The following is a 25647-nucleotide window of genomic DNA, read 5'->3' as shown; positions in this document are numbered from 1 at the left end:
GGATTTTATTGACCAATCAGAATTGGTCAAACTCAGGCCATTTGATTTTAAGAACCTCACACTAAAATAAAATATGCTTCAAAATCAATGAAAGTAAAAGCAGAGCACTCTTGCATCTCTACATAGACAAGACTAATATGAAACATGCAAAGTAGGTAAGATCCTCATCTCCAATGCCAACACAGTCCTATCAGCAGCACACACACAGAGCCAGCGTTATGAGTCGGAGGAGCGGGCCAGAAAAGGGATTACGACATCGCTTACTTTGGAGGACCACGGCTGCAAACAGTTGGCATAGCAACGGACCAGGAAAGCCATTTCCACGAGCGGGAGGGAGAGGGGGAAGTTTCCCCCTCGTTCGGCAAAAGGATGAAGAAAGAAATAAATAAGAAAGAGAAGACGGGGAGCGGCTGACGCCACTCTCTGCTGCAACAGAGCGGTCCAGAGGCTGTTTGAAAAAAAGAGGAGCTCCTTATTAATTAGGATGGTCGTCTGACGTTACATTGGAAGGAGGCTTTAAGTCAACACAGAGCCATTCAAATGCAAAGCTTCTGGGTTTCTACTGGAGTGAGAAAGTCTGCAGAACACCCAATGGCATATTGGAAAAAGAAATGCAAGGAGTGGGAGGGGGTAAAAATCTATTAAACTTAACATAGAAGTTAGGTTGAGCTTTCAAATTCCAACTTTTATCATAAACCTCATTAAATCAGATTTGTCCTTTTAAAGATTCAGCAAGAAGGTGCCGTTTTAAAAAGGGGTTAAAACTTTTAGAAAATGAGGCAAATCTCCATGCATCTGCTGTCCGACTGGACAAGGCTTCATCCCAGGGTGCAAATCATCCAAACAATCCTCTCCTTAAATCCACAAGGCTTGGATAGTCTTTCTGCACAGGCTGCATCTGTCAAACTCCTTCCCCTGTCTCTCTGCAACTCTATAAAGCTCCAGCGATGCGAGTTCGAGCCCCGGCGTGGAGCTCCATGTCCGATCACAGTGATCCTGCTCCTGTACCCCAACTCCACTCGCCAGGCTGTTAATGCTTGCACCTCGCGCCGGTATTCCTCCTCCCCCTCCCAACCTTGGAGAGAAGCTACCGTGGAAGGATGCTGCACCCAGAAGAGCCAGCCGCTAATGGGAAGCGGAGGAGAGAGTGGGAGTGAGGGGAGGCAAGAGAAGGGAGGGGAATCCAGCTGAAAAAGAATGACATCACCTGTACAGCGGGAGAGGGCGGGAAGAGAGAGATAGGGTAGGGGAGGTGGCTGAAGGGAGGCAAGCATGGGGGGACTGCATTAAATGGATTGGCCACTGAGCAGATGTGGACAGGAAAAGAAGAGCTAGAAAGAGACAGAGATGAAGAAGACAGCGAGGGAACATCTTTATTGATCTGCTGGTAACATAAAGCCCAGGATACTGAAGCAAGCCCCTCCCCTTTGGAAGCATAAATTACAAAAAATGAGAGCGTGTGCTCCCAGAGCTCTAACCAGATGATACATGGATGACTTTGCTGCCAAAAGAGCACAGCTTAGAAAGAATAGCACCAGGGTAAACAACATTTCAGGACTAAGAACCATAGACATACGCTTTGAAAAATCTAAAATCAATAGAGACACAAAGTATAAGTAAGTCTGAACGAGCTCTAACTAACTTGAAGCAAATTATGTGGGATAAGAGCTGGAGAAGTTGGATCATTTTTCAATTTAAGGAAACATCTGCATCTCCCGTTTTATTTTAATTGATGTAAATAAGAGGGAAATTTGATCTTTATATAAACAAAAAGGAACCAATTTAGTTTACCCAGTTTAGGAAATAGATCCAATGGTTACGGCAAACACTAAACTGTGTTTAAATGTGGTTTAAAGCCAAAATTTCTTTTATAAACATAAAAGATTAGTAACATCAGACAGGCATTTAAATGCTAAATAAAAATATAAAACTAAATTTCCAATACTTTAACCTTAATATAAAAAATATGGTTCCATGAAGACCTTAGAGTTTATTTCAAAACATTAGTACAGACAGAAAAAGAAAACTCTATCCAACTATTGACTTAGATAACCTAAACTTTGGTCAATTCCATCAATCTCAATCAAATGACATCAATGATCAGAAAGGAAACTGAAATCAGAAGCACCTCTGGTCATAAAATATTTTCTCTTCTGTATAAAAAGCCTTTGAGTCTCACTTTTCTATGGAGTTTCTATGGAGCCTTATGCTCTCTTCTAAATCAAGCAAACCATTATGAGGATTATGGAATGGGCTTCAAGGTTTTTCTCCAAACATGTGCTGCTCTTAACTAACCAGAACTGCTATCTTTGATTAAGCAGCTGGTTTTCAATCCTTGTTAATTTGTGGATTTAAATAACAGCAACAAACTTAGACCTAGTGTACGGTGGGCCACTACGACGATATTAGCTCTTTAAGGCCTAAACCAACTCTCTCAAAAACACACTCAAGATAACATCTCTTCCTATCTGGAAGTGAGCCCACAAATTCTTTCACAATCACCTTTTTTGTGTACCTTTGATACTGTGTATGTTGTTAAGGATTGATGCTCATAGTAAAGCACTTCATTTACGTAGCGAGAAAAGATATTTGTAAAATTTGTCAACAGATAACAAAAAAACAGGAGCAAACCACCTGCAACCAATGGATGGGTTTTATATTTGAAATAAGAGTAAATTTAGTTAAAAATCAACACAAAATCCAATTCTGTCAAACTAATACCCCCCAAAATATTAAGGATGATGTATTCTCTGTCATTTAACAATAGAACTATTCGTAAACTGTGATTAAGGTCACAATTCCTCAAATCTTAGCTATTAATCCACAAATTTTTTTTTTTTTATTCAGGCAATAATTACTGAAAAAAATAATGCTCCTCAGGTTCTTTACTATCTACTACAGTCGTTTTAATCACAACAAATACAAATTTAATGTTTGTCTACACATTTTTTCGAAGCATCAGAAACCCTTTTCTCTATATTTTTCCTCTTTTTCCTGCTCTTCGTGCATTATCCAGGATGTGCAGCATTCATAAGACCAGGACAATAAAGATGAAACAGAGGGAGCGGAGGGGGGGTGTTAAAACCAGAGACAATAGAAGCTGTGTGTCTGTTTGAAAGGCTAATTTTCAGATGTATTGGAAGAGGTGACTAATTATTCTCACCATAAATAGGGTGGTAATCACTACCTCAGGTAGTTAAGACTTTTTTAATTTATCCATATGCTCCCTTCAACAGGATCCATCTCATTATTGCTCCATGATACTATTTTTACTCTTTCATCATTCTGCTCAGAATCAGGATCTCTACCTTCAATCCCTCTCTCTATGCCAACCAAGAGAAATACAGCTCCCGGCTGGGAATGACATCATCCTTTTCCCCTGCAACCAATCAGATGCAAGCACATGGAGCCCAGCCTTCAGAGGAGTGCTATGTACACAAGAGAGGCAGAGAGGAAAGGAGGGACAGAAGCTGAAAAACAAAAATGGGAGGCAATAGACAGGCTAGAGATAGTTACTGGGGTAAAAGGATGAAACAAACACACAAATAGACCTGCATAGACTCAGCCATTAAACCCCAGCAGCTCACATGAATGAAATTACAGATCACTGAATGGATTAAAGACTCTGGGCCTAATGGATGGGGCCTGTCAAGTGAGTGTATACTGTACATCTGTGCCTGCAATAAGAAAAGGGAAGCGGTGCTCTGAAAGTGTCTAAGTGTGCACTGGCTGCAGCTTTTTTCCTTTTTGCATAAATGCATGGGGAGCACCAGAACGTCTGCTTCGCTCGGCATCAAAGCCACAGACCTTAAAAATAAGTTCAAAGATATAACCAGGGCTGCAGCTTCTGCTGTGTTCTTCCTCAGGAAATTTTAAAAACAGAACATTTGGGAGAAAAAAATGAAATTAATAAGTCAGTTTTAGAGCCAATCTGGTCTTTATATGCGTTGTTTAGAGATGCACTGATTTGTCTTTAACAGACAGGTACCATGTAAAGTTTCTGTAAGATCGGGTTTTCCTTTTGCGTACTGATTTGAGATACGGTTGTTGATTAAGACCAGTGTGTCAGAATTTTCTTGACAGATGTAGGAAGTTCACAAGTGTCCAAAGTATGTTGGTTATCCAACATTCATTAAAGAAATCCTGGCGTATTTATTTGCTCACAACATAAAAAATCCTAGTTTTCAGCTGTTATGTTTTTAAGAGAAACCCCAGATTATTTCACAAGAAAAAAACTTCAAAGTTTCATGAAAACTATATAGATTCTCAATCTGAAAAACAAACCTGTAAGTTTTCTGCTTTTACCATCAATTTATCAAACACATGACCCTTCCTAATAGATCTCAGTAGTTCTAATCCACACATGCTGCACAAATTACTCTATTCCCTGCTCGCTCTCAATCATATTAAAAAACTCCACCTCCCATAGTCTAAAATCCGGGATAATTTAACCAACTCGCGGGTATCCGTGAACAACTATCGATATCAGGGAGACTCCCGGAACTTCCGGGAGACTTGGGATATCTGCTACTGTGGAAATGATACCAAACTGAGAAAAAAACAAAAACAGTCTGTCAGATGAGACAAAAAACTGAAATAATATATATATACACTATGTACTATATACTAATATATACTATGAGAAAAAACATGAAAATGCTACTACTGAACATTAGAGGGATCTCTACAGTGGATACACTGTATGTCCACATTACCATATCTTTAGGACAACTATAGTTCATTAAGTTGGAGAGTGAAAGATAAAGGATTAAAAGGTAGACAAAAAGGCGCTACAGAGTAAAGCCAGGCATACACTGTACAATTTTTTGTCCTTTTCGTGCCGATTCTCCGATAGTGCCAGAATTTTTCGATTGGTCTGACTTTCAACCACATCATGCGTCGTGTAGTATACATGGGATAACGAAGGGTGATCAGCCTCGCCCGACCACCTCCCAATCAGGAATCGTAAGGTCGTAAGAAAAAACAAGCATGTTTTAAATTCCATTGGCCTTTGTAAGGTGCTCGTGGGCAAATCGCTCAGTGCGCATGCTCAAACAAGGATTCTTATTCTTCCTATCAGACGAAAACAAATAAGTATAGCGGGGGTGTGAGTGAAATGGCGTTATTTCGGTAAAATTGACAGACCGTCGTAGCCAGGTTTGTCCAAACACATCTTCGCCTTTTCTTTTTAGGGCTTTCAGGACACAAAATTGCACAAGTTGCCAAGGCAGCGCGTTTCACTCTAGTGAGCTTCATATTTAAAAGGAGGTATCGACACTTTTGTCTTTTTCCTCTTCTGCTCGTTTGGCTTCCGGATAGACGACTTCAAGTAGCGCCATCTTACTGCGGAGCTGAGTCCAACATGGTTTTTAGACGTACAGTGTGAGCAGGTAGATTGCATCAGAGCATCGTGCCGCACAGTGTGAGAACAAACATCATGAACGGTGAACTTTTAAACCTTGCGGTTTGGTCGTATAGTGTGAGCTGTAGCTGTGTGCAACGGTTGAAAAAAATCGTAGTGTGTATGCCCGGCTTAAGTGAATGGTAGTTAGACGCTAGTGTTTTTAATCAACAGATATATTTTCTTAAAACATTTGATTGGTTAAGGTTTGGAATTATAACTTACATGAGAATCTCAATTATAAACAGAAGCATTGCACTTATGAGCAAAAGACATCGACTACTTTGCAAAAAAACGTGTTTTAGAAGAAATGTCTTGGTGGACCAACAAAAACTGGTACTTAACTGAGATGCAGAAACATGCTTTTTACTCTGACACTTCTAAATAAAACACAGCAATCTGAGGTTTGTTAGTAAACCTTCATGACCAAACAGCTTCACAAAGACATCAGAGACGTTAGAGATAAAGCAGCGGGGAGGTTCAAAGCACGGTTGAACAACTAATATTGCACAGCTGTATCTACAGAGTATGGCACTACTGCGAAGGACCAGGTTGATTTAGATTGAAGCTACCTGATCTGATAGAATGGCCTAGCCAAACACTGGACCTAAACCTAATGGAGAATCTGTGGAAAGTACTGCTCTTAAAGAAACCCTTTAGCCAGGCCGAATAAGCTGAGCTTTTATCTAGCAAACTAAATGGGTAAAAAATAAATAAAAAATTATCTTGATGTAAAAAACATGTGAAAGCTGTGAGGCAAAAGATTAAGCTGAATTTTGAGTAAAGTTAATTTTACAAAGTATTAAATCAGGAGTTCTCAAAAAAATTAATTAATAAATAAAATACAAGCTATAAATTTGTGAAGAGCAAGCCTCATGATCATTCTTCCACTTTTGAATTACTCATAAATTTCTGACCATTTACCACATTCGATCTCAATATAACACAGAGGTGTGCAGTTATAATCTTCACACTGAATATGACTACGTTTGCTAAGCATTGCAGGATTCAGCACAAACCATCCATGATGTGGTGGAAAAGAGACAGTCGTCTCACAAGGTGAGACTGACCTGATTGTCAACACGAAACGAAAGCGTTTAAACGCACACAAACTTTCGCAGAGGGCTGTTTAAGCATAACTGTGCATGAAGATGTGGACTGTGTGAGCAAAACACAGAGCAGGACAGACGTCACACAGGAAACGCTTCCTGGAACAGTCTGTCTGCAACTGTGTGTCTGTGCTCGAGTGTTGGGTGAAGTCAGGTGAATGTTTTATAATGGGGTTAAATTGGCAGGAAGGATAAAATCATTTAGGAGAAGGAGAGAGTAAAAAGAGCCAAGACTGTCGCAGAAAGGTGAAAGGAAATAGTCTGAATTATGTTGTGAGAAAGAAATAAGAGTGAAACATTTTTGGGAAAAATGTGAGCGATTTAAACAGGCAACAAAGAACAGGAAACAGAAGGCAGACAGCAACACATGCTGTGCAGTTTGCACCGGCCAGACCAGGCATCCTGTGCTGGTGGAGGTTGGGTGCGTTGTGTGAATACTGGCGGATCGGTGTCTTCCTGTCTGATGCTACTAAAATCAGTAGACCGGACTAATAAGTATACTGTCACATTCTTCCAGGTTGTGGTCAACGGCAGTTTTTAAATGTGTGTCTGCCTACATCTCACACCTGATTGGTTCTGCCTAATTAAAACAAGTAATCTGACTAAAACCCTGCTGCTTTATGGTACACATATACGACAATACGCAGATCTAAAAACATCCAAAATGTTTCAAAGCTAAAATTCTTAATAAAAAAATAAATAAATCTATATAAGCTGAGCCATGTCACAGACTAAATAAATTGTAGTAATTTATTTAAAGTTTAAATTTGACCCAAATATGACCCTATTTGAATCATTTAAAAAAAATCTGCGTATGGAATTAATCATTTTGAAAGTGACAGGTTTGTACATAGAGACAAATCCTGCCCTCTGTAACTGAGGCTCTGTATGTCCATCAATAAGAAAACATCTGCAGTGGAGCATCTCACACTGTGAACTCGGTGTGTTTACAACTTATGGAGAAAAACGTGAGGAACCTAAACGTCAAGAATGTTTTCAAGATTTTTTCTTGTCATGCAAACCTGGTGTAATTTTCATGACAAAGGTAAGCAACAGAAAATAAGCAGAAGGTAAAGAGGTCAAAAATATTTATATTCACATGAGAACAATATTCCTAAGATATCAATCCCTTCATGTCCCAAATATATCAATGTCCTTCGCAGCTTCATTAAAAAGTAATTGATATAAGTTACAATAGAATCCCTGAAGAAATGAAGGAGAGTTTTGCAGCTAGGTTTCCCAAGCCTTAAACTGTGCATTTATTGGTTATTTACCCACAGGACAAATAAGACTGATTAACAGTATTTATTTTTTTTATTTTACATGTTTTTATGGTATCCCTGTAAGACACCAATCCCTGGAATTCATTTTGGATATAAGAAAAGGAACCAGCCTTTATTTCCTCCGTATTTCATATTGAAATTTGCAGTAGGTGATGCTAAGACACAATGCTTAATATTTTCTCCAACAATCAACTATGCAGAATAAAAAGGCTTTTATTTTGTAGTTTTGTATGCATTTTTTCCAGACTTCAGGCATGGTTGAGTGTGAGGATAAGGTCAGATCCATAAGTGACATGGAAACCATTTCCAGTTTTTAAATCCCACTAAATCCCTATTATCAGCATAATAGATGTTTTGCTATGGCAGGACCACATCAGAAGTTCAGAAGCCAAATCTGATTTCCCTGCTTAATATGCAGATTAATAAAGACAACGAACAACCTAAAAACATATGCTAATGCATTGTACAGACCTAAGAAAGGAGACTATTGTGACACACTGTCACCATCATATCGTAATCTGTCCTTTGATTCCTCTGGTATGTCTCTGTGGGACTAAGTGTTTTCGTCTAACAGACCGGACAGGAATTCCTGCTATTTAAACCAACCCTTCCTTTTCCAACCGGTCTCTGCAGAGACAGCCTTCTGAGGGCTTCAAAGGCCTTGGAGGGCTTAAGATATGAAAATATACAACAGGTAGTAAATAAGTGTGAAAACAAAAGCAACTATTTTGCACCGAATACTGTTAATCATGCTGTGAATGGAATTGGCGGTTTCATTGCAATTTCCTTAAAAAATAAAGTCTTGATAAATGGAGCCTGATGTGATGAAACAACCCGTTGCAGAGCAAATGAATGTCCTAGAAAGATAGAAGGACCAGACAGAAGATAAATGGAAAGTAAACAAGAGAAGACACTGGGGCAGAGACAAGCAAGTGATGAGAGGAGAAGAAACTCAGACAAGAAGAAAAAGAGGGGGGCTAGGGTGAGAAAGAGGGAAAGAACTGCCAGTGGGATTTCACAAGGTGAAAAAGAGGTAAGACAGGAGGATTAAAGGCTTTGTTTTTCCTCCAGGATACATGTTGTATTTTACAGTGGCTCGTCTCAGCTTTTCTTTACAACTATTAAATCTGCTTCTGTTCTGGTAAAGGTAATCTTGAAGCCTTCAACTGTCCCTCATTTTTATGTTAATCTAATCACAGTCTCAAATATTATTAGTAGGATGCCCAAAAATAAAGAAGGGGGATAAAGGTTAGGCAGTGGAAGCAATGAGACGTAGTTGAATGAGAGGAATAAGCAGGGAGCAATATAGAGTTAGAGAGCAACAAGGTTGTCATTTTAGTGCTGGTGATGTAATCCCTAAAATTAGCTGCAACGACAGCCACAGACAGTGGCCCGGTGGTGCACTGTGCTACCCAGAGTATACTGTACTCTGTTCTATAATTGCACTCTGTCTGCACCAGGGGAAGGTAAACATAAGGCTGTTGATGAGGAATAAAACAGAATGATGAAGAATTTGTGGCAAGAATTAAAGATTGTTTCTCCAGATAATCTCCATCCAACCTGACCGCTGTTAGGGTACATTATCAATTACAATAGGCAAACTGAATAACAGGTGAAACTTTGTCATCTGGTGTAGTAACAAACTGAAACCCATGCATCCCTTTTCCTTCCACTCAATGTTGGTCTGTTATATAAAAACACAATAAAACGCATGGGAGTTTGGATTGTGATGTTTGTGATAAAGTGATAAAGGTTCCAAGGCATGTAAATATTTTTTGGTGGCACTATAAAAACAGAGGACTGGGTGTGACTAGCTGGATGGAGTTGCCAGTCTAGGAACAGTTTGAGTATTTTTGAGCCTTGGTAACAATTTGAGGAAGTAAACACCCCACAGATTAGAACATGAGGGTCTGCTCTTGCTGCCAGCTCCACAGCTAATGGCTTATTCAGAGGCTACACTTGCGGGCAATGATCTGCGGTTTCATGGGGAATTAAAGCAAAACAAAAGCAGAGAAATTTGGTTTGCTTGTGGTCTGTACAGTAAACACCTCCATGTGTTTAGCACCCTGTACATCTATTTTAAGAGCTATTTACTACCAAAAACCAAAATGGTCTTAACTAAAAGGGAAAACAAGAATTGCATATCCTACATACTTTCTAAACAACTCTTGCATTTTGTAGATTACTACTTAAGCACTTGTTTAAGGATATGAGACACAACACTGTTAAAATGATACCATGCATCTTTTGCAGCTCCTTATAACTTAGGCTGAATGAAGTAGAGCTCTCATCAATCAACCTCCCATCCTTCACTCCACACCATATAAAGACTGAAACTCACTGCGGATCCAGACATTTGAATTGAGAAAGCTTCCTGGAGGGGAAGCGAAACGTCTTCAGATCTTTGAAATCAAGTCCAGTGGATTGTTTTTTAAACTTTTACGGAATGACTATGACCTGGATGACTCAGAATCTTCATCAGCATATCTGAAAACACCCTTATCATTAGTTCATTTTGGCACCATACCCGGATTTTGCATACAGTAAATTGGTAAATGGCCTGTATTTATATGGCGCTTTTTCAAGTCAGAGGACTTGACCAAAGCGCTTTACACTACATTCCGCCATTCATGCACACACTCACACACTGATGGTGGCAAGCTACATTGTAGCCACAACTCCTCTGGGGCTCAATGACAGAAGCGAGGCTTCGCTCTCGCTCCCGCTCCGACCACCATGACTAGGTGAAGTGTCTTGCCCAAGGACATGACCGCACTGAAAGTCAGAGCTGGGGCTTGAACAGGCAACCCTCCGGTTGCAAGGCAATACCTTGATCTGACGCCACTGTCGCTCCGTATTAAGAGCTGAAAGTCTGCAGGTCCAAATTCTTTAATGTGGAAGAATCCTCTGAACGCTCTTGATATCAGAGTCTTATAGGATAAATGTCTTTAAACCTTTTAAACACAAAGAACTTTCTTTCTGAACGAAAGAATGACATGTCAAAGATGACAGTGTTAAGGATATACTAAAGAATTGAAGATAAGCTTAATACTTGGTTTTGATGCCAAGTAAAACCAAAAACATGGTCAAAATTAGTCCAATACAATCAGTGCAGAAGATTCTCTACTAAAACCACACCAAGAGCAAAGGTTGATAAAGTTTCCCACAGATTATTTAAAAAAAATAACTTTAAGTAGAGGTGTTTTTTTATCAGCTAAAGGGATATAAAATTATTTCACAACATTATTTTAAAACAGCAGATTAGACACAAAGAGTCGTCATCTCTCTTTACCAGCATGGAATCGATCTACTATCTAAGCCATGTTGACTCCATCATGACAGGGCAGACTCATGAGTCACATCTATGACTTATCCACCAATGAGGAGTGAAACGTTAGATCTAACCTGAATATAAATAAAGATTTAGTCACTAATGGAAACGTGATACGGAAACGAATAAAAGCTCAGCATAATAAGTAAAATGATACAACAAAAGACAGTGTCACGGGACTGTAATGTCAAACAGAAACAGGTCAGCGATGGAGCGATGGATGTCCACTTTGATTTGATTCAAGTCACATTGTTGAACACCGACTTCATAAAAAGCAGGATTTAGGATTTGACGACTTATTCAAACCCGTTGAAATGTTCTTCCATTTCTCCATCACAAAAACATTAGGTTTTAATAGGTTTTCATGTGAAAGATTAACAAAAACTAGTACAGTGTTTACAATTTCTCTTTGACAAGAAAATATCAAAGGTTTGCCTTACATTTATATTCGACCCTGACTTTTCTGTGGTCATCATATGCAAGGCTTTTAGGGTAGGTACAACCAATTCTAGGCACTCAGGGACTAGCTTAAGATCTGGGCTTTGACTAGGCCATTCTAAGAGGGGAATATTCTTTGATCTAAACAATTTAACTGCAGCTCTGATTGAATGTTAATGATGCCCGTCAGACTAAAATCGGAATCTACACTCCAGTCAACATCCTTCTGTTACAGTCCTTCTAACTGTGTCTTTTGCTTTAAGCTCCACCCTCCAACCAATCAACTCTATGTAGGCCAAAACTTTGAATTTTGTTGTCTGTTCTCATCAGGTCAACTTTGACGTGTTGAAATGTCCCTTAAATGACTTGAGGCAAAGTCAAAACAGGATTTCACATCTTACTTTCACACTCCCTATCTTCTTGCAAAGACAGAAGCACATCTTGTTAAGTTATGCTCTTTCCATTTTTAGGGTGATGGGCTGAGCATTGCTTGATGGGATCACGGGATACTAGTTAACATCCTACTATTTCTGACTTCACTATAAAGAAATTAGGTTTAAATGAAAAACTGCTTAATTTTAGGTCTTATAAGATTCAGGAAAGGGGTGTGATTGCAAAATTAGCTGTAGCTATAAGAGATAATAACTTTGAAAAAAAAAACAGCATGGTAAACACTGAATGAAAGAACATGCAAGGGATTGTTTATAGCACAAAAAAAAAAGATCCCTGTTATCAGACCAAAAGGAATTCCTGTTGTTTTTAAAAAAATTTCAGATACCAAGTCAACTGACGAAAACATTCAGATTCAAAAAATAAAGTAGCCTTGATTTAATGCACTGGTTTAAGTTTGTGACCCAATCAACGTCTTAAAAGATCACCAATAAAGATTTGCACACTCAGCATCTGTCACCTCAAAGGTGTAATCAATCCTGATTGATCGTGTGGGTTTTTTACTACTAACCCTGAGTAGCATGTGCCAGACTACCTACTATGACAATTTAAATGTTTTCTGAAAGGAAAATAACAGAAAACGTCAGAAATGTTGGCCTCTGACACAGGAAGGTAGCAAACCACAAATGTTGCGTTAGAAGTCTGTGTCTTCCGCTGAACGTTAAAGACAGTCGCTTCCTACAGATCACGTAGGAAACTGCTTCACAGTCCACAAGGCACGTTCAAGACAGAAACTAAGCAACCAGAAAACAAAAGCTAAAATAAGATATTCGTGTCTCACGTCTGACTTACTCAGAAGGCAAATTGTGTTTCAGAACTAAAAACGTAAAAAAAAAAAAGAATCTATATAATAAATTCAGCAAAAAGTAAACCACTGCGAAACGATTTAAGGTTTTGCTGAACCCCTCTGCGCAGATGGTTGAACCTGTCCTGAATTAATGACCCAGAAGAGCCGGGGAGCAGCCTGGCTGTAAAAAGCCCTCTGAGCGGGCTTCCCCTGCAAGGCAAATGAGCTGATGGCTTCATTTATCCATCTTCTGTAAGATAGAAAAGACAATAATCCAATGAGGCTTTTGATGTCGAAATAAAGTGGCTCTCTTTGTCCATCTGCTTATTTCCAACATACATATGAGTGTGTAGTCTGAGGCTGAGTCATTATTGAATCCCAGTGTACTGCAGGGGGGGGAATGTGCAGAATCGCCTGCCTCAGTGAAAGAGGAACAATGTCCGCAACTCTGTGCAAAAATCACATTTTGCTCTACTTCTATATTTTTTATTATATCACAAAGTTCTTGGTGATGATATATTGGTTTAAGTGGTGTTCTTCTCAATTCATACATTTAGAGACTCTATTCACTCCAGATCATACATTTAGAGACCAAAAGTCACCAGACAGTGCAAAATAGTGATAATGGATTGCTGATGTTATTATGGTTCAATCAGGCCTCCCTGATTGAACATCCTTGATCTGTAGCAACAGTTACACTTCTGTATAGCATATGAAGGCAGGTGTGTGGTGTGTCCTTTTAAAGCACCTCTAATACGGTTAGAAATGAGGAAGCTTTTAAGTTCCTTTGAGAAAAACAGGACAGTTTGGATGTACAAAGAGTTTGAACTTCAACAAGGCTGTCTTCCTTCTAAGTCAGTTCATCGTATTTTCAACAGTTACGCATAATAGATAGGTCAGCTAATTGCTCCATTATTCAAAGGATAAATCATCATCAAATCACGAAATGACTTTTGCAAAGAAACAGTCTGAAAATACTTATATAAATCAGAGTCTTCCTCCATTTCTAAAAGAAAATTATTTCATTATATTATCAACTTCATCATAAAAAATTATTTTAATTTCATCCAAATCAGCCAACAAACCAGATCTGATTTTAAACTAATCTAAAACAGCCTTAGATGCTAATCTGAAAAAAAAAAGTTCTCAGAATGTGTTTGTTAACCAACTCTTTAGCTTTAAGGGATCTCCCTCTCATCAATCAACCTCCCATCATTCACTCCACATCACATATGAAAAAAAAACGTATCTTTTGTCCTTTTTGGCACCATGGATTCTCATTCTCCTCATCGTGTTTAGATCAATTATTTGTCAGCTCAATGCATCTGTTTTACAAATCTCTAATTTTCTGATTTGGAATAATAATAGCTCAAAGTCTGCAGGTCCAACTGTTTACTTAAAACAATAATTAATAAAAAAAAAAATAAAAAAAAAAAACGTCCACAAAGAGCCTCGCAAACTCGCCTCTGTCCTGTGATGTTTCCCCAAATACTTGTGTAAATCAGCATTATGTAGTTCCCAAGATGCACCTAGTTGTCCTTCTGTTTGCCACATTTCTATCAGCCACCCACAGTGTCAGCAGACAGAGATGTGCGCATGTGTGTGGCAACATCAACATGACCCGCTTTCTACAATGCGGCCTGTTTCTAAACAACAGGTGTCTGAATGAAGTGGGAACGATCTACACAGGCATCTGGAGACGCATCAACAGAAACGGCCAAATACACCAAAAGATAAACACCCACAATAATGTTGTATTGCTCCCTTGTTGTTGGCATAATCCTGAGGTAGAACACTACAGAAAACATGTGAAAGGAGAAGAGCAACCAGATTAGCTTAAAAGGAGGGGTAAATGGCCCATATATCGAACAATAATGCCCGTTATTTAAAGAGCCTTGCTCATGTCATGTTTGGCACAAGTTTTGACATCTGGAATTAAATCCTAAAGAATTGTTTTTTTGTTTTTTGAGTAAATTTACCTTTATTAGATTTTTTTTGTGTTGGCTTGCTTATTTGCAGTTCCTTATAATTAGGGTTAAAAGACTTACTTTTTTGTTTCACACAAGTACTCAAACCGCTTTGACTTTTCTACATTGCATCACATTTACAAAGACCTTTAATGGGATTTTTCTTTACATTTCCAGATGAAAACACCATTGAAATCAAGATCTCATTTGCAAGGGGGACCTGGGCAGAAAGTCTGCAGCACAGATCAAAAGAGATATGCTAGTCAAACACATTCTAAAAGATAATACAATAACATTTTTTAACAGATGAAAATAAAACACTAGGAGCATTCACACTGAGTAATTATATCACACTGCTTATCATATGATGTGATCGAGAAGCACAAAGCAGTACAGAATTGTCAGGAGGGTAAAAGCATACATGGGGATGGGTTTTAAAACCTTGTATTCAGCCCCTTCAGACTATATAACCTCAACTTAAATCCTCCCAAATCAAAAGGTAGTCTGAAAAGCAATATCTGAAAGAAAACCAGAAGACCTGTTAGCAGGTGGGTGAGTCTGGGATATAGCAACCATGAGGACGAAAGAAAGCGATTCAGACAAAAACACAGACCCAACCCAATCATCCAGGTGATACTGCCATGGTGGTGGCAGTATCATGCTGTGGGGTTGCTTGCCTTCAGCAGGGACAGGGAAGCCACTTAAACCTGAGTGATTAAGGGAAGATTTCAAGTATTTGAATTAGATGTGTTGAAGGGGGTCATATCTAGACGTAGCAGGATATTGGTCCTTAAAGGCTGGATTTTAACACCCTAAATTAGAAGGAAAACCTTTACTTCTGGCCGAGTCAAAGTAAAGTCGAAAATAAGAAGCAATCAGCACAAGCAATCCTTGAAAATGTATGTCATATATGCAAAGCTGGTTGATGCATCATAAAGGTCTTAAAATTAAATGCAGCAAGAACACAAACGTCAAGATCAAGTTTCAGTATTTACCTACCAATTACCTATTTCACATTTTTGTTCATAATATAAAATCTCATTAAGTGTCTTGTTTCAACCCATCAAAAGGAGAAAAAAGTTCAAGGGGTACTTTGTAAAGACGAATGTGGTGGCATGCTAGCATCTCCGAGGGCTTGACATGTAATTTTAAAAAGTAGAACAATCTCCAGGAGACTTTAGAGGCAGGCAGGGTCGACAGAGAACACTCTTAAGCTCTCCATTAAGCCCCTCTGTAACGCCCCGAGGGAGCTCGACGGGAGCTGGGAAAACGTGTGTGTGCGGTAACAAAGCGTTGCAGTCTGCAGCTGCTTGTGTGTCTGTTTGTGGCAAAGCGTGGCTCCAGATGATTAGCTGGAACTGTAACTGACACAATGCTGAACCCAGTGATCCTATCAGAGGGAGGGGAACTCACTGAAGCTCACATGAGGGACATGTCGCACACAGTTTTAATGCATAAAGTGAGATACAACGTTAACTGCCAAGGAGAGAAACATCTGAATCTGGTTTGTGAAGAGAAACTTCGGTCACAAGCTAATGGTGACACTTTATAAGCGAGCTATGTAGTCGTTCAGTTCAGCTTTAGTTGTTGACAACAATCTGATATGTTTTAAAATAAGTATATTTATGGGAAACCTGTCCATAAGCACCAACTCCAAACATGAAGATTTAAAATAGCGCGGTAGAGGCTGAGGACTCGTTCTAGAGCATTTATCTACCATGCCTCAGACTATTCCGGATGTAACAAACCAGACCTTTAAAGATCTTTAAATCTTGCAGGAGTTCTAAAAGCTTTTGCTAAACAGAAAAAACGATAAAATCCTCTTACCGTGTTGCTGTAGCTGGCGGGTTCTTGGCCATCAGTGATAAGTTCCCGCTCTCCTTTAGGGTTTACCCTCCTAAAGCGCCGCCTTGACCGCCGTTGGGACCCGTCTCTCTGCAGGAAGCTATCGTCCCCCTCGGTGCCGTTATCCACCTGTAACGCACAGTCAACACTCTCCTCAGAATAGAAGGTTCTGTGAGATCTGGGTTCACAATCCTCAGGCATGTAGCGACAGCTCTCAGCCCGACCCGTGTGGTTCGAGACCTGAGGGCACGGTTCGGAGCAGCTACGTTTCAGCAGTTCAGACTTTGGGACCTTATGACCAACATTCAGATTTAGAAAATCCAGATTTGGTACGTGTGATTCTGATTCCTGCTCCTCGTAATTCGAGTTCTGGGTGATAACTCCGATAAGACTCTCACAATCTGGGCTGGAATCCTGGAATTTGCTGCCTTCTTCTTTGCGGGGCCCCTCCTCATGTCCTGGAGCTTCTGGAATCTGAACCTGCTCTTCCTCTGGCTCCTGGTTGAACATCCAGTTCTTCCAGAGCGCAGAGAGCCGGTGCCAGCGCAGCGCACTCATCCGGATTCAAGGACAGGATCAGAAAAACACATAAAAGCAGGAAATACCAGAAGGGAGGGGGAAAAAAACAACGGGAAAACGCTTTTGTGCCAACAATGAATGAAGCTGTTGAGTCCGAAATCTGGAAATAAAATTCCAAATCCTCTGGGACGCGAAGGCATTAAAAATCATCCAGGAAAACTTGAAAAAAGATTTTCTTCTTGAATTTGACAAACACATACATCCAGGGAGTTCAATACAGAGTTGGGTAGCCCAACAAGTTGCATGGTGATAAACCTGCTCACATGCCTTCTTGTTCACTCTGTCGCCTTCTGACACGCGCAGAGAGAATAAACTCAGCCCACAGTTTCCTTCAGGAAGCCGTAAAAACACAAATATCCTCGGCAGGCAGAAAAAAACAGCACAGTATGAAGACTCCGTTAAAACAATTCAGTCCCTGCAGGCTTTTTGTGCTGGCCAGTTTGTTGAAGGAGGAATTTGTTTTCATTCTTCATTGCATAATAGTAACTCAATAGCCCTATTATGTCAGTTAAGACCACATTGTTTGTGAGGCGTATAACAGTCCTTATTAAACCCCACTGCTCTGATTTCTCCAACCTTGGGGATTTCTTTTTACAGTTTTTTAAAGATTAATGTCTTCCTTTCCTACATTATTTTTATAGTTATCATTCTAAGATGATTTTTTAAATTTATATTGGGAAAACATTTATTTAAAAATATAAATATCAAATTTGAAGGAGGACTCACTTCTTACAGCTATTTTAAGCTGCCATTTTTCATTAATGTATTATTCAAATTGTTGTTGCTTTTAAGTCCTTCTATATAAAATAAAGTTTATTAGAAACCATAGGTGGCACTATTGCAGCCATCAACTTTATGTATTCTGTGTTGTTCTTACCTATGGAAAGTACTCCTGCTTCATTATGATGTTTTTAGCTGCGTTACTTTCCAGTGCGACACCATTACCAAGGCAACAGCTGCTATTAACCCTGGTCTTTTTTAAATTTCCCACATTAAGTACCCTTGCTGCTGTGCTTTTACGTTTAGCTGCATCTCCTGCTACGGTAAACCCTCTCAGAATTCAAGCTGTCATTGACTTAATGTAATCTATTGTTTTTTTTTTTTACTTCCTTGCTTCTGTTTAACAGTTTTTTTGGCATTAACTCTGTGCACAACCTTTGCTTTGTTTTTGCTTTATAGAGCTATAGAGCCTCTGAGTTTAGCTGTCAATTTACTGTCTAGAACTACAGATATAGGTGTTATCACCTTGTTTCTTGTCACTGTTACTCAGAATAAGGGAGTTTTTCTAGGTGAAGATTTGATATGACCAGTTGGGCTTCCATAGATAACGTTTCTTCAAGTATTTTTTTTTTTAGTGATCTATATAATCATAAAGTTGATTGAAATAGAGCAAAATGTTTTAATTATATATGGATCTAATTGGAATTCTAATAATTTGGTAAATATGGGGCTCTGTTGTCTCATAATGTAAATCTTAATTTTCCACATTGAATTTAAACTAAAATGAAATGAAGGGAATCTAACCTGCAGCATGTTGCTTTATCAATCGTACATATTTGTCTTTTTGCTGCCGATATAACGGTGCAGTTATAACTCCAATATGCCGCTTTGTCCAGCTTGCTTTAAATAAGTAAGAGTGGAAGTATTTACCTCAGATTCATTTAGTAAAAATAACACCCTCTCAAGTTTGTTTTTTTGTTGTCAGTCTTATGAGTTTGTAAGTCCATGTGAGGAAAAAAGTGGGAACCACCAATTATTTTGCAAGTCGATCAATCTGTTGATTATTTTTTTCTATCAATGGATTAATAATCGGATATCAGAAGGTTCCTTAAAGAAGAGCTGTTGTGATTTTAAACCAATTGAAAATAGTTGAGTAGTTCTGATAGAGCACATCGACAGACGAAAAGGATTTTTATCTTAAACCCAAACTATTTCATAACAATTTTGGTATAATTGCTGCTCAAGGTGGGTCGCTCTGTCAGCTAAAGGCACATTTCAGAGCCTCTACAGTCCAGTTAATCGATCAATCAATTACTAAATTAGTTGACGATTATTTCAATAATCGTTTAATCATGATTAATCTGAATAATTATTTCAGCCCTCGCAGAAAAAAAAAAAACTTATGAAATTTTACCATTGTTTTAACTCTGGTAGTTATGGTGAGTTATGTGTGTCTGAGACCTCTTGTTTGCCCTTATTTATCAACAGTATGCAAAATATGATGCATATAACATTTTGTCTACAAGGAAGTCTGTTCTGATGAGAAACCCAAATATAATTTCAGGTCTTTGATTTTCCTTATTAGGGCCAAACTGTAGTAAGGAGATTAAAACTAGAGAATATTGAATAAACACCACAAGCGGTGCCTTTGTTAGGAACCATGTTTAGTCTCTCCTCGGGTTTGTCATGTGCACTCACCGACATCTTGAACATAATAACTCATGATGGCTCACATTGGCCAATGACGAGCACTACTGTGTTGAAGCTAAAACAACAAGCCTTCTACTGTTTTTATACAAAACAAACAAATTCACTATAATAAAAGCAGTAATGAACGCTTTCAGAGCCACGCCGAAGTTCAAACTATGTTTTGAGAGATAAAAAAAATTTTTTTTAAACAAACTGAATAGGGATAAATCACATTTAATTGCTAAAAGTTCAAATTAGACCATCCTGCTTTTAAGATGGAATAAATAGGGACTTTTTCACTTTATGTAGTTTGGCACTGATGGTTCTAAGGAACTGGATTAGGAATAAATAACAGTTAAAGCCCTATGATCAGCGCATCCTGTCTCAGAATTAAAAATGTCATCTGTAATAATGAGCCCCATGAGACGCAGCCCGAGGGTAGCAGGCAGCTAATTCTGGAGGTGGAAAGGTTAGAAATGTGCCCCACTTTCGTGTTTACACAGAGAATTTTCTCCTGGTCTCAAATGCTGCCTGCCTGTCTGACCGACAGGAGGGAGATCCCATCATCTATCCCATGACCATAAGTCTGGAAATGACCACATTCTCTGCTTCCTCTAGAAACTCACACAAAATGTGTGTGATGAACTTCACGTCGACTCATCTGCCGGTTTACATTCCTGCTCTATCTGATGGGCTTCCAGTGAGCATGCATCACCGACAACTTGTCTCTCTTCATTTGTACTTTGGTAATTGACGTCTTCTACTCATTTCCTCTCAATCCCCAGCTCAAAAACAGAGGAACAAGCGCTTACTGTGCGCCTGTCAATGTCACTCCTGTGTATCCTGTGACCAGAGTCATGACAGGAGCCACAGATCACATCCCCTCAACCATTCCCATGGCCCCAATTAGCTGATTGGCTGCAGTGCTGTGTGACTGTGCCGCAGCCCCCCCTTCTCTTGGGCATTAAATGCTTAGAAAGAAAAATGCACATGCATGCATGTTTGTGCATGCCTCTGTTTTTTTTTTTATTATTCATTTTGGCAGATTTCTCAAGAAAACAGAAATGATATGTGTTCCCTTTGTGCTGTTTGTACTTTTGTGCAAGTCATGGCTCTGATAATTCTCCTTCATGCAAAAGCTCACTGTCATTCGAATGACACCAGAATTGATTGTGCTCAAGATATGCATGGTCCATTTGCACACATCAAAAATAAAAGATTTAGTTGAACGGATGGATTTCATCTGGATTTTTTTTCATATTTCACACACAGACATGACAGATACCCGATTGGTAGCACCCAAATGGACAGATCTGACCAAGGGTTGCAGTTAATAACTTGCTAAGCATTTAAAAGAGAGAAAAACAAAACCAGCTCAGCAATGAGAGGTGAAGTTGTCAACTTAAATACAAAATATTTAAAAAGTTCTAAAATATCTTCATTTTCAACCAACAGTATGAGTTAGTGGCATAACTTTTGGTTTCATTATTGAAATGTAGTCATTTTTTAAGTTTTTTGCAGATCTGATTAAGGGAAAATGATGCTGGCATGTGTTTTGTTTGTTTCTGTCCAAGGATCTAGATTTTTTTAACCCTTTTAGAGGCAAAAAAGAGATAAAGAGGAGATAGATATGAGGGCAGCCTCCTTTCTGTAGCAGTTACAGCATACACAGAGATAAACAGAGAGCACTTTGTTGTTTCTGACAGCTGACATCAAGAAGCTTTACGTGATTTAAAAATGCTCAACCATCCTACATTGACAAGGGAAACATATCTACCGCAAGCAGGAAAATAAGCATCAGCGGAGAATGAAGTATTAAGCCAACAGACCATGATAACATGGCATCAGCGGAATACGAATGACATAGCTAAAGGTTTCTACAAAAGAAATGCTCACCACTTTGTTCCACTGTGGCGTACAGCTGTTTTTATTGTGGTTGTTTAAAATTTTAAGTTAAAGTTGATTACATGAAACCAACTGTACTGTGGAGTTTTACTGGCAAAAATTAAAACAATTGTCTATTTTTTTTTAAATAAAGTTAATGTTTCATCACTATTTTGAAAAAAAAAAAGTTTAGGCTCATAAAAAAAGGCTCTTTTTTAATTTTATGAAGTTTTTTCTTTAAAGAAAAAAAAACAAATCAAATCCAAAGGAGAGAAAATACTACAGTTTATCAACCAAAATAGGGAGAAAAAGAATCTAGAAAATCTTTCATCTATTTTGTCTAATTTGACTTCTTTATTCTAAATATTTTATTTAACAAAGATTCCACTCCTGTTGAGTTTACATCCTTTATATTTCCATTTTTTCAAGTAGAAGTCAGTTTGAAATGCCTTGAAAATATAGATTACATGACAACGAAGCTTGAAATATTTATTTTTGTATTTACATATTTAAAAACAGAAATACTGAAAATCATAGGAAATCTTGATGTAATTCAAAAGCATGAGGTGCGAATACTGTACAAAATACAACCACACGTTATGTTTTAGTGAATTTCATAGCGTAAATGGATTAGAATTAAATAGGGCCGTAACTTTATTACAAATGTAATACTAGGTTGTTTCAGCCATTTAAAGAGTAGTTAAAGCCAAATCTAATTTCATTTCTAATTAATCCATTTCTTTTACAAATCTCAGTTTTAGCTCTGACAAAGTCCCTCCTCTAAAGCCTCCTATAAACCAGCTCTATGGTGAACACCGCTGCTGCTGTTTTTACAGCTGCAACAGCCTCTAAATACACCCAGAGGAGTCGTTTCAGATTAAATATCTGGCTGACAAAGCACCTTTCCCCTATAAAACTCTTTTAATAAAGAGAAATTTCAGGAAAGGTTGGTTCCCTGACGTCTGCAGGTGAAGGTGGAAGGTGAAGCAGTCATTGTTGCTGATGGGTTAAAACAACGTATTTATTCTAATCAGCCACTGTGTGTCATTAGATACTAGCACTATGACAAGTATAAAGAGGCAGAGGAGAAAAAGAGTTATGAGGTGACTGAGTGAAAGGTCAACTGAAGGCTTTCAACTTTGGTTTTCTCTCAGATCTGCGTCGCCGTCACTTTTTTTTTTTTTTTTTTTTTTACTGAAGGGTTTTGCATTTTTTAGGAACTCCTCCTTTCCTGTAATCAGGTGAAAAAATGATCAGTTTGACCTCATTTCAAAAGAAGTTTGCAGACTTTTTAACTGACTGTATGTTTTCTGACACAGAAACCCACGTCTCTTAGGGATTTGTTCATACGACTGACAAATGTAGGTTTGTTTATTTTGCCCTTAAGACTCTTTCACGGCAGTCTGAACAACCTAGTTCTGATCTGTTCACCTGAAGAAAAAGAATGAGAAGTGCTGCACTTCTTTACGTGATAATAAATCAGATATGTTTTTAAAGCACCTGCAGTCAAACAGTCATGTCGCCTTTCATCTGACTTTATGTCATCTCCTCGGCTCAGACCGCCCCTCATCAGCAGGACTATAAATAGTCATGCTGTTTTTTTCTTAATCTTCTTTGTCTTGTTATGTTTTGTTCATAATATCGGCGGCTCCCATTTGCTCAACACCTTAATAATGGCACAGAGATGCTGGCATTTATCATGATATCAGTAAACAATGTGATCCTAAATAAAGTCTACTTTCTTCTTCTATACATCCTGGTTACTTTGGGGTCACAAACATTACAGACTGCATTCTGGTGGCTATGGGTAATTTCAGCCAAACAAATAATTTTAACCTGCCGTGTGAAAACAGCTTTTTCTGCACCTAAAAATGTTTTCCTGTCACATTAAACACAGAGTGCAACCTTGTAAATCAGACAAATTAAACTTCAGATGTGACCAAAACTGTCTCATAAGTGCAAACTTCAGTCTTCAGTCAACCTATTGGCTATATGTGCAGCTGTCTGGCTTGAAGTAAGCTTGTGTGCATCTTTCCTGCTCATTTGAATGTGAACGTCATGCAAGTCACTATAAAACTAATCGATCTCATTCCCTAGACATTGATTTTGCAAAATTGTAAAGGAATCAATTCAAAATCGATTGAATCGATTTTTTTTACCCAGCCCTATCCAACACATTATCTTTAGCCGTTTTGAATCCAAAATGGTGCCAGACAGACTTCAGTTGGGACAGCTTGCTGAGCGGTGTGTTACTTGGGTCGGCATTTGCAAACGCCTGCTCATTTCAATGTGAACGTCACGCGTGTCACTATAAAACTAATCGATCTCATTCCCAAATCGATTTTGCTAAAATGTAAAGGAATCGATCCAAAATAGATTGAATCTATTTCTTTACCCAGCCCTAGGAAAGTCAAACAAATAATCCCTCATCTATGTTGATGTAAGTAGTCTGTCACGTTTTATGTGGAGGTTGGTTGAGGACCCAAATTCTAAGGCGAATTTTGTAGATTTAATGAGTAACTGAGGCAAAATACAAAGAAACATCAAGGGAAAATGACGTAGGGAGCCAGAGATGAGGAAGCAATAAACAACAAAAAGGAACCAGCACTGAGTGACTGCAGAGGTGGAGTATATAAGGGGAACAGAACAAAGGATGGACTGAATAAGGAGCAGGTGTGAGTGGAACTAACTAGAAGGAAGCAAGGGGAAAGGAAAAAAGCACAACGGGGAAACAGAGATTTAAAAAAACAGAAAAACTAAAAACTCAGAGTCCCAAAAGGGGAGAACCATCACATAGACGAATCAATCATAAAAAGAAAAGCTCTTTTCAGTGAGTGAATTAGTAAAAAACATACACATCTTTACTGATATTTAATACCTGTGCTAAATATAAAGGCAAACATTAATCCATTCTAAACTATTTGACTACCTGTGTTTTAACCATACATTATAAATGGAGTAAACAAACTAAATAGTTTAGATAAAAGGGAACAAAAACCACTTGTTCACTAAGTAATGACCCTCAGACTGTAAAAACAGTTCATGATTAATGTGTGTTCTTTGGGAAATCCCTTTTTTTTTTTTTTTTAAGTTAATTGCCAACTTCCTGCAGGCTCTACTGCTTCTGTAAAACACAACCCAACACAAAACAACATTTTTTAACAATATTTCCAAAAATATCTAATGACAGTTTAAGCCCTTTAGCTTAAAAACGTCTCTTTCTTTATGAAATATCGTCATTTTATTTTTTCCTTATCTGTTAAGGTTTCCTTTCCTGTAAAGATGGGGGAATTTCCTCAAGGGCTAAGAGGGGCATTTGTTGGCATAAAAAGCTTGCAAATGATTGCTTCAGCTTTAAAACATAAAAAAGGGAAGGAAACAGTCCATCCATTAATAATTATGTGGTTTCATCATGTTTCCCTTGATGCGGTAATGATTTAATCCTGAGATATTCTGAGTCAAATGATGAAGATGTTTGGAAAATAAACAACACCCATTCACTTTAACAATCAGACTTCCTTTTTCAGTGTTAAAGGACAATGTCAAATGTGTTGTTTTAATGTTTTTTAAAATGGAAACTCTAGAAAGAAGACCAAAGGTTAGAGAAGTCTTTTAGAGCAAGAACACGGAAACTTCAACTGTTAAAATGTTTTTAGCTAGCAATACTTACGAGCGTACATTTTATGCCCTTTACTAAAAAAATTGTACGTCCTGTTTTTGGGATGTACAGCTTTAGTACGCCCTGTTTTCCCCAGGAAACTTTGCTCAAATGTTCAAATTTGAGCAAAGATGATGGAGTTGTAGAAATTTTAACTTTCGGTGCTCGACATGCCGCATTAACCAATCAGAGAAGCTGATCTGGAAGGTGGCAGCACTGCTGATGCAGAGCGATATGATCACTCCACTGAAAGAGATAATTAATGCCTAAATTCACTTAAAAAGTCGAAACCTGCTGGCAAAATATGTTTGCTTTTATTATTCTGGAGCCTGCAGTTTGTACTTGAAAAACGCCAACATCTACGTCCAGCCGCCACAAAGAGCAGGGGAAACCCCACAACAGGCGACTCTGAGGCAGCTGCTGCTGGGGATTCCCAGTGAAAGCTCACCACCGGTATGTGGGTGTCTGTGAGCCTCTGAGAGTGAAGTAATATTTGAAGGCAGGAT

General features: G+C 38.5%; 1 protein-coding gene across 14 annotated transcripts in view; it reads right to left on the bottom strand.

The window, feature by feature from the left end:
- LOC107104672 (rap guanine nucleotide exchange factor 6-like) overlaps positions 1 to 25647 on the bottom strand; it is a 170093-nt gene that overhangs the window by 74798 nt on the left and 69648 nt on the right. For 7 of the 14 annotated variants that reach the window (XM_015404769.1, XM_015404779.1, XM_015404794.1 and 4 more), the window contains one exon: positions 16594 to 16740. In XM_015404769.1, coding sequence (XP_015260255.1) covers positions 16594 to 16740 — 147 coding nt within the window. Of the gene's footprint in view, positions 1 to 264; positions 1107 to 16593; positions 17449 to 25647 lie in introns of those variants that run through there. The other 7 variants (XM_015404725.1, XM_015404746.1, XM_015404740.1 and 4 more) reach the window with 4 other exon arrangements.

Source organism: Cyprinodon variegatus, unplaced genomic scaffold (assembly GCF_000732505.1).
Source record: "Cyprinodon variegatus isolate N-32 unplaced genomic scaffold, C_variegatus-1.0 Scaffold36, whole genome shotgun sequence".
In the NCBI taxonomy this organism is placed as follows: domain Eukaryota; kingdom Metazoa; phylum Chordata; class Actinopteri; order Cyprinodontiformes; family Cyprinodontidae; genus Cyprinodon; species Cyprinodon variegatus.
This window is presented reverse-complemented; position numbering and strand designations above follow the sequence as displayed.